The 11,527-nt window shown below is 20.1% G+C and overlaps 1 protein-coding gene across 1 annotated transcript in view; it reads right to left on the reverse strand.

Moving 5' to 3' along the window:
- The window catches only part of PGSY75_0726500 (putative ubiquitin carboxyl-terminal hydrolase), a gene marked incomplete at both ends in the record, with an annotated part of 9,703 nt that extends 535 nt beyond the window's left edge, over window positions 1-9,168 (reverse strand). The window contains 2 exons of the mRNA XM_018785100.1: window positions 1-35; window positions 148-9,168. The exon at window positions 1-35 is cut by the window's left edge and continues 34 nt beyond it. Of these exons, the coding sequence (XP_018642601.1) occupies window positions 1-35; window positions 148-9,168 (9,056 nt within the window). The remainder of the gene's footprint in view (window positions 36-147) is intronic.
- Between the last annotated feature and the right edge of the window lie 2,359 nt (window positions 9,169-11,527).

The following is an 11,527-nucleotide window of genomic DNA, read 5'->3' on the forward strand; positions in this document are numbered from 1 at the left end:
TCTTTTGATGGTGTTTGATTAAAAACATGAATTACCTGTATAAAAATAAATAAATAAATAAATATATAAATATATATATATTTCCAATACTTATGATTATATATATATATATATATATATATATTTTGTTTTATTTTTGTATCGCACCTTCAATTCATTTCGCTTGATCATTTCCTTTTGTTCGTCTGAAAAGTCAGGCTCCATTCTTATGGGTGCGACATACGAATTTTTGATTGGATTTGATTTGACAAAGTCTATTTCTACGAGATACTCATCATTATGTAGATATCTAATTTGTGGTCCAAAGGAATATAACAATCTGAATTTTTGTTTTATATCAATACCTCTTTTTTTTAAGTATGGGTTGATTTCTAATTTGATTTTATCAATTAGATCTTGAACTGTTGTATAGTTATCTGTTATATATTCATTATTAACAATAGTACTACTAGAATTGTCAGAAAGAGAAGATGAATATTCGCTATTTATATCATGATCATTTTGTTCATAGATTTTTTCATGTGTTTTTATATCATCATTTATATCTTTTTTAATTTTAATATGTCCATTGAAAGCAGCCACTGATTGAACATGAGCATTGAATAAATGTATTACATAATAAAAATATTTCGGTCTTTCTATAGGATATAATCTTGATGTAAATTTATAATGAAATGGTAATATAGACAAACAGAATGTTTTATTTTCAGTCATTGGATGATGTTCTAATAACATAGAATGTTGTTTTAATAAAGCATCAAATGGTGCGTGTCCATATTGTATAATATTATTATGTTTTTGATGGTTAGAATAATCTGTATTATCTGTTTTATATGTAAAAGAATCTATATTATAAGAAGTATAATTAACAGGACTAGTTAATGGTGGAAATGAATATATTAATATATGAGTAGGATCTATATTTAATTTATAACATACATGTTTTAATATTTGTTTTGTTGGACATCTTATATCAATATCTAAATCAATTTTTAATAATTCTTTTTTTAAAAATAAAAAGTAAGAATCAATATAATTTGGATAATTCTTTTTTATATTCTTTTTTAAAATAATTCCTGCACAATTTTTATATTTTCCTAATTGATAAATTGGATCATATAATTTAAAACGTATTTTATTAACATAATATTTACGTTCAATAAAATTTAAATAATCACAGATCACATAAAATGGTAATATGGGTTCTTCTTTGTGTGCAACTCCTCCAGATTTTTTTATAATTCTATGACATTTAGAACTTGTTCTTTTTACACCACCACAATTATTATCATTACTATTATCATTACTATTATTATTACTATTATCATTACTATTATTATTACTATTATCATTACTATTATTATTACTATTATCACTACCATTATCATTACCATTATCATTACTATTATCACCACCATAATCACTATCATCATCATCACTACCATCATCATCATTATTGTTATTATTTATATTGTCCTTTGGTTGGATATTTCCTTGCTCATCCATCTTATCATTAACCACATTGTTACTACTACTATTATTAATATTGTCATTGTTGTAATTTTTGTTGTCATTATTTTTTTCCTTTTCATTGACTCCTTCCACATATACAGAATTTTTACACAATGAATTATTTAGTGAACCCTTTTTAGAAAATACAATATTATTCATATTATGCTCATTAGCTATTTTATTACTGTCCCTCATATTTTTTTGATTACATTCAAATTCATCTTTTATCGATACATCTTGTTTTGTAATATTTTCTTCATATATAGACATACAATCTATATTGTTATTTATATTAGTACTCATACCTTTCTCTATATCACTTGTTTTTTTTTCCAAGTCTCGATTTGTTACATCCTTTTTTGTATATCCCATATTTTCAACATCAACATTTGATAAACCATGTACACTATTATCTCTTTCTTTATTTTTATTATAACTATTGGATTTGATATCGTTGGATATATATTTATCTTTTTTCAAATTAAATAAATCATTTTTCAATTCATCATTATTGTCATCATTGCTTTTATCATCTTCAAAAATTGTCATACTATTTTTATGAACACTAGCACTTTTTAAATGTTTCAATTTGTTATTATTATTATTATCATCATCATCATCTTGATGATCATTTGAATTGGATACTATAGATGATGATTCTTCATTTTTTATAGTATCAGTTTTTTTCTTTTCCTCCTTCTTCTTTTTCTTTTTCTTCTTCTTCTTGTTCTTTAATTTTTTATTTTTTATTTTTTTCTTTTTATGGTCAAATATTTCTGGTACATATTGAAATTCGGCAAGCTCCTCTCCTGGATATATATAAAAATCTGTACTTTCTGATGTATAGGTCAAACATGAGTTGGCGGATGAACATAAGGATATATCTGAATCACATTGAACCATAATTTCATTATATATATTATGTTCATTTGATGAATTTAAATTATTAGATGTAGATATATTATTTATACTACTAACTTTTTTTATATCTACAATTTTGTTGTTACTATCTTGTTTAATTGGTAAATTATCTCTGACATTATTATCTCTGACATTATTATCATTTTTATTGTAGTAATTATTATTATATGTAGATATACAATTCTGACTTTTTATAACACCATTTTGATTTCCATGTTGATCATTTTTTTTATTATCATTTTCATTTTCGTTGTCCATATTTGTTTGTTTGTTTCTTTTCTTTTTTCTTCTCAAGCTTACAATACTACTACAACTATTGTTATTATGATAATTATTGTTGTCATTGTTTTTATTATTATCTTCATCGGTGCATACATCTGATGTGGGAGGACTATAAAAAGGATATTGATAGTCTCTACATATTTTTATTCCTTCATTATTTAATACCTGAACACTTTTATCCTTTTTAGAAATTTGTTTTTTTTTTTGATTATAAAATAGACTTTCTTTTATTTCTTCTAACATGTTTTCATTTAATAACGTATATGTGGATGAAATATTATTTCTTTCTAATTGAGAACCATAATTTTTTAAATACTGATATAATTTCAAAACTTCTTCATACGACAAATTATCTTTATTTATATTAAATATATTAAAATTGAGGTTACTTTGTATATCATTATGTTGATACATATTATTATTATTATTATTATTATTATTATTATTGTTGTTAATTTGGTCTGCTCCATATGTGTCATGGACTTTATAGGATAATGAAGAAGATATATTTTGATCTGCATTACACAGTATAACACTATCTGAATCTTCATTTTTTATATTATCATATGTATTATTTTTATCACACATATTAATATTTCCAATTTGATTATTTGCACAATTCATTTTAGCAACCCTTTCACATGAAGGAATGAAATTAAAATAGTTGGCATCTCTAGTATAATCTTCATCATCATTATAATGATATACATCTTTTTCATTTTTAGATGCATATACATTTTGATTTAAATACATATTACTTTTATTCTTTTCATCTTGTTTCTCATTATCATTAAAACGTTCAAAATAGTTATCATTTAATAATTCGTTATGATCAGTTTTGTTTTTTTCATTATTATATATATCTTTTGATTGTGTCGTATCCTTTTCATTTTTTTTTATATGATGTGTAGCTATATTTTTTTCCTTATCATTATTATTAGAAATATATTTATTATTAATGTTGTTCTTTATGTTATTATTATTTTTATCTGTATCTAATAATATTTTGTAATAGACACCATTCTTATTATTAATTATATAACAGCAGTTATACATTTTATGTATGAGTTTGATTTTTTTATAAAGAATCTTAAATAAAGTATTGGAATTAAGATCTACATCATATGAAGGATTATTTTCTTCTTCTAGATATAAATCTTCTTTTCTCATACCTAATCTTTGCATAAAATTTTTTTTTTTTTCTAAATTCATATTACTTAAGAAATTAAAAATGAAAATATCACCAGGTGATATTTTATTATGTGCTATAATTTTTTTACTTTTTATTAAATTACATTTATTTTTATATTCTACAAATATCTTAAAATTTAAAGGATCATCTGAATCAAAATATTCATTATTAATATAATTTTTTAATAAATCATAATTATATTTAGTGATATAACCTTTATCCATAGCTTTTAAAATTTTCTCAATTAATCGAAGTTCCAACTGTTTAGGTTTTAAATGTATATCACAGTGTATGAAATCTAGGCATATAAGGGAGGAATCATTGATCTTCTCTTCTGCATAAATATCAAAATATTTAAATACAAATAGGGCGGTTCTATTTTTATAATTATTACTATTACTATTATTATTGATATTATTATTACTATTATTATTACTATTATTATTGTTATTATAATTTTTAGATGATATTATTGTCCTTTTATTATAGGGCAAATACAATATATCAATAGTAGGAAATAAATCATTGGATTCTTTATTTGTCTTTTTAAACAAATCATATAAATATATATTACTATACAATTTCATATCTAAAGGATAATAACGATGTATATCATTGGATGATAACAAAATATAGAAACATTTCTTTTTTTTTAAATGATCATATGATGATGAAGACGAATCATCGTCAGAATTTGATGAACATGAAACAGATACAGGAGATAAATTATTATTTGTTGATGTGATGTTATTATTATTATTATTATTATTATCTTGTGATGTATTCTTATTTATCACATCTGGTTTTTCTTTAATATTTGCCAATTCATTTTTTGATATATAATTTATATATTTATCTAATGATTTTACAGTGCAACATGAAGGTACAGATGATATAGAAGATGAAGAATCATCAGATGAAGAATATGAAGAAGATAAATTAACAGATGACGTATCACTATCATAACAATCACTATGATTACTCTGATTATCTATTATATTAATATGATTATTACAATGTATCATTTCTTTATTATCATAATTGGTTTCATTTTTTAATTCAATATTATTATATATATCTTTTTCTTCTTTACCATTTTGTTTGATATGTTTATAATATGTTTCTTTATAACAGTCATGCATTTGATCACCATCTGTACTGCTACTATTAATATGGTTATAATTATTATTATTATTATTATTATTATTATTATTTTTATTTTTATTATTATTTTTATTTTTATTTTTTTTTGAACCCATGTCAGATATAATTCTTTCGTCCTTTTTATTATCTTCATTTTCTTCTGATTCTTCTTTTTTCTCATGTGAATTTATATCATAAGAACTATGGTGTGTATCTGTCATTGAACCTATTTTGATTTTATGATTTGGTGCTTGATTTGTTTTAATATTATCATCCAAAGATACTACTTTGTCATGATTTATAGAATTAAGATTATTATTTTTGTTAATTTTTTTTAATATTTTTTTTTTGTGCTTATGGTTTTTCCTGGTATATATCCTTTTAATAATTTTTAATATTTTATAAAATGCTTGAATGACAGTTTTGCTACGATCGAATTTAATATTGAATAATGATGGGATACCATATGGTGGAAGATCTTGAAATGATTTATGAACATAAGAATATTTGTCATAAACTCTTATTTTAACATATTCTAGAATTTCATCTTTAAGTTTATATCTTTTTTTATTAATCATTTCTTCTAATTTACATCTTTTAACAACTTGAGGATTAACAACAGCTGGATCACATTCTTTTATAAGTTTAGGTATTAAAGATTTTTTAACATATACTAACATATATGCACTATAATTTTTTAATCTTTGTTTTATATTATCAGATATATCAAAATCATATAGATCAGTTTGTATATTTATATCATAACCACCAAAATTATCATTAATAACTGAATATTCACTTACTCTAAATATTTTATCATCATCACATTTTAACCAAAAATTTTCATTATGCTTATAACTAAAAGAATAATAATGACCACTATTCATATTACCTTGATGAACAGAAACAGCTTGTAATACATATTCACTTCCACTTTTATTACAATATTTAGTTAAATCTAATTCTTTATAAAATTCAAAACGATTATTTAATTTTACTGTTTCCATTCTTTGTAAATCAAATGTAAATCTTTTTAATAAAAAAATACAAATATTAGGAAAACTTAAAAATCTCATTCCTTTTTTAGCTTTCTGCTTACCATATCCATCTGTTTCATATATATTATCTCCTTCTAATACTTCAGCTTCAATTGCTTTATCTAATGATTCATATATATTATTACATCCTTGAACATCTAATTGTATATCTTCATAAGTCTCTTTTCTTATACTCTTATAATCTATATCTAAACATTCAATATATGTTTCCACTTCACCTTCAAACATCTTTTTTACAGATCCTTCAACTACAGTACCTTTCATCTGTTCTTCAACTTTATCTAACAACAATTTTAATAATTCATGTGTGTCTTGTTGTGTAAACACATCACTTGCATCCCAACCAAATGATCGTATTAATTCCTTACAAGAAACAGCTTCATCTACTGTATGTAATTTATAAAATAAATTTTGTAAAGCTAAAGATGTTGGAAGAATATTTTTCTTTTCATTTTGTTCTTCTAGTAAAATATTTTTATAATCTACTTCTTTGGATTTCACATATTTATTCCTTTTTTTCTTTTTATAATAATAAGATGATGAAGAAGAAGAACACGACACATAAGCTGACGAACCTGAAGATGTAATTGATATTACAGATAAATCACTGTCTGAATAATTAAACGTATAACTCTTCTGTATATGTCGGTCATACAAATCTTCTTCATCATTATCATCTTCATTACCATCTCTATTTGAATCATGTTTATCTTTACCCTGTTCATCATCACTGTGAAAATCATAAATTTTATTAATGCTATTCATACTATCAATATTATCCATATTATTAATACTTCCACTATTCTTCATATTACCAACATTATGTCCACTTGTCATATTATATTCATCATTACAGTTATTATTTTTGATTAAACTTAATGAAGAATAATTCTTCATTTTCTTATTATTTATTAATAGGTTCGATTTACTATTAGATGAATATTTCTTTTTTTTCTTTCTAGAAATATTAGATATATTAGAAAAGTTGTCAGAAGAGGATACTTGCGATATCCCATTTTCCATACTACCTCCATTATCTGCACTTTCAAAATTTTCAATATTTTCTACATTATTTTCAGATTTCCTTTCATTTCCATATTTAATAATTTTTTTTTTTTTTTTTAAATTCTTTTTAGCATCATGAAGCAGGCTTTTTTTTTTACTTTTTTTTCCATATTTAGATACTTGGTTAAGATTTGAATTATTTGTAGAACCTAAAAAATTAGTATTCTCGTTTCCCTTGTCATTAATTCTTGTATTTTCTATAGATGGGTCTGATGAGGATACATTTGAATAAGTATGTTTCTTATAATTTTTTATTTCATATTGATAATTATTACTATTATTATTACTATTACTATTATTATTATTTTTATTTTTATTGTTGTTCGTTTCACTGTCGCTTAAATTATTTAGACTATCATTTTGATCCCTTAATAATAAAGGACTTTTACAACTATTATTATTTCTATTACCATTATTATTGTTGGTTGTATTATTTTCATTTGATGTGCCTTCAAAGGGTAGATCCTTTATTTGCATATTATTTAATTTATGACATGAGTCATTATTCAATATGAGGGATGTTTCTTTTTGTCTTTCTTCAGCATTGTTATCATGATTGTTATACATGGATGATGTAGAGGGTGATAATAATATATCTTTAGACGAATGTGTATTATTATTATCTACAAACATATCAGATTTAAAATTTTTTATAGTTTCTGTTGTGTTATATGAAACACGTTTTATTTTATTATATGGTTTATTTGTTATATGGGAATTATCATCTTCATTTTGTTGCTCCACTTGATCATCCATTGGAGTATTTTTTTTTTTACGTTCTTTTTTTAAATATTGGCCATTATTATTATTTTCTAATTCTTTAAAATTATCACTTTCATAGCCTCTGACATTTTGAAATAATATATTATTATTATCATCATCAACAGCATCAACAACATCAACATCAACATCAACATCAACAGAATTATTTTTATTATTATTATTATTATTATTATTATCATTATTGTTGTTGGTGTGATGAGGATGTATGTTATTATTTATGGGTAGAATATTTTTTGCATCTATGGACTTTTTTTTATACTTTCTTTTTTTCTTATAGAATTTATTTTTAAAAAATTTGAGAGTTTTTTTCCCTATAATATTTTCTATATTAAATATCATCATACATACAGCTTTTCTAAAAATATTGATATGATATAAAAGTTGAAGTAAAGCATTCATATAACATGTAGCACCATGATTTTTTAATCCAACAAATCCTGTTCTCATTTTACTATCATAATTTATATCTCTACTATTTTTATAAGATTCTGACCCGAATGGATATACTCCAGCTCTTAAAATTATTTGTCCATTTTCACTTATAAATCCTGGTTCTCTTAATTTTTCAAAGGGCACAAAATTATGCCACCCTCTATCTGTATTTAGATGATTAAAATTAAAATGATCAATTTTATAATATGATTTTCTATAATCAGCTATATTTATTAATATAATATAATATTGAACATCACTGAAGCCCCAATCAGACACCCAATCATCTTTTGGAATGGTTTCTATAAATGAAGATGCTACTGGATATATAAAATTATTAGCTCTTGATTTAGGTATGAATAATATTCTAAATATAAAATTTGGACATATTTTCCATTCAGAATATACTTCTTCATTATTTCTTATTTTTTCAAAAAAATTATCAACAACTAATTCTACTTCATTCTCATTTACTGGTCTTAAATTCTTATAATTATATATACCATCAAAATTTATATTCATATTAATCTCAAAATTGTTATCTATATTTTCTCTATCATTATATTTACTACTACTATCATCATTACTATCATCAACACATAACTCATCAATTTCACATGAATTTATATTCTGCTCATGATAACGATTAAAATTATTATAATTATTAAAATTATTCATACATTCGTTCGTACCATTTTCAAAATCACTATCTGATGAATTACAACTTCCTCGACCTCTTCTATAACTGTCTTCTTCTTCTTCATTATTATTATTAAACATTTTTTTTTTTTTTTTTTTTTTTTTTGGTGATAATACAAATATTAATCAGATTTTTTTAATGTTATTTATAAGCAAAAATGAAAATATAAAATATTATATAAATTAAAATATATATATATATATATATATATATACATATGTATATATGTATTTATTTATTTTATTCTTATAAATATCTTTTTGGGAGGGGAGGTTAAGTTAATCATTCCAAAAACATTTTCTATATGATTATTGTTTCATATAATAAATATATTTAATTCGTACATACACACGCATAAATATAAATAAATAATTGAATATATATATATATATATATATGTATATATTTTTTACATTTATATAATAAAAGAGTATTCATATCTACACAAATAAAAAAATTAAATTATGAATAATGAAATAAATTATTATAACATGAATAGAGTTTATACTATAAGAAAAATGGATACACCAAATATATAAATAAATACAATATAATATATATGTTTCTGTGTATTTTTTTTTTTTTTTTTTTTTTTCTTCTTATAAAATTCATATATTTTATATATTCTTAACAAATCGGTGTTTTAAAAGGTTATATATAAAGTTATCACATTCTATTATAAAAATATGAGAGAAATAGAAACATCTTTATATATAATTCTTTCCAATGACTACATATAAATAATATAAATAAATGATATATACAAATGATATATATAAATAATATATAAATATATATATATATATATATATATATATATATATATGTTAATTGTTTTATTATAAAAACGTGTCATATCATAGTCAAATATTAAACTCTTTATTCTTATGACACTGTTATTTATAATAAAAAATAAAAAGATATACATAAATATATATAAATATATATATATATATATATATATATATATATATAATAGCAACTGAAACTTATAGGAAAAGGGATAATTAATATAAATAAATAAATAAATAAATTAATAAATAAAATAATAATAAATAAAATAATAATAATTATAATAATATAATAAATAAATGAAATAATAACATATAAACCATAAATTAGTATTATAATATATATATATATAATAATATATTATAATATATTATAATGTAATATAATATAAATATATAAATATATATATATATAATATATTAATTGTGTATAATAATAAAAAATATATATATTTTTATATTTTATTTTATTTTACTTTTTATTTTTAAAGTTATATTCTTATATTTTAAACTCAAATAAATATATTATATATATATATTATTTATATAATATATTTTTATATATGTATATATGTTTATATATAAAATATATATATATAATAATATTATATATATTTTTTAATTATAAAAAAAATAAAATAATAAAGTAAAAAAAAAAAAAAAATAAATAAATAAATAATAAATGTTAAATAAAAATTATATATAAATATATTATTATGTATTTATTATAATATATATTTACGTGTATATTTATTTTTATATATTCCTTTAAATTTAAGATTATAAAATGTATTATGTACATATTGTATATATATATATATATATATATAATATTGTATTATATATTTTGTATTATATTTATATGTCATTATATATATATATATAATATATTATATATATATATAATTATTTTATATTTTATATTTTATTTTTTTTTTTTAATTGAGCAAGACGACATATGTTAAAATTATGTACTTTTTTTGTTACTGTTTTATGAATATTTTTTAAGGACTTAAAAATAAATAAAAAAGGAAAAAATGAAAAAAAAAGAAAGTAAAAAAAGAAAAGATATATTATACATTTGTTTTTATATTCTTATTTTAATATAAAATTACACACTATTATAAAAATATATTCTTACTGTTATTTTATTTTTTTTTTTTTTAATTATATAAATATATATAAGAAAATAATTTTAATTATGAGGTCAAAAGAAAAAAAAAAAAAATCATGTCATATAACTGATAAGATAATAAAAAAAGTACATATATTATAAAAAAAAAAAAATAACATAAAATTAAAAGATATATATTTTACATAAATATATGTATTATATATTTGTATGCATATATATATATATAATAATATTTATTGCTTTTTTTTTTTTTTAGTGATAAATATTATACATATAGAATATTATATTATTTTTTTTTCTTATTTATTATAAATGTTTATTAACATTCTGCATATATTATGTCAGAAACAAACTTAATAAATTTTTGATACATACAATAATATATGATGAAAAATATATTTTATATTTATCATAATAAAGTTATAAATATTATATCTACATATATAAATAAATATATTATATATATATATATATATATATATATATATATATATATATATATATATATAATAT

Source organism: Plasmodium gaboni, chromosome 7, assembly GCF_001602025.1.
Source record: "Plasmodium gaboni strain SY75 chromosome 7, whole genome shotgun sequence".
NCBI lineage: Eukaryota > Apicomplexa > Aconoidasida > Haemosporida > Plasmodiidae > Plasmodium > Plasmodium gaboni.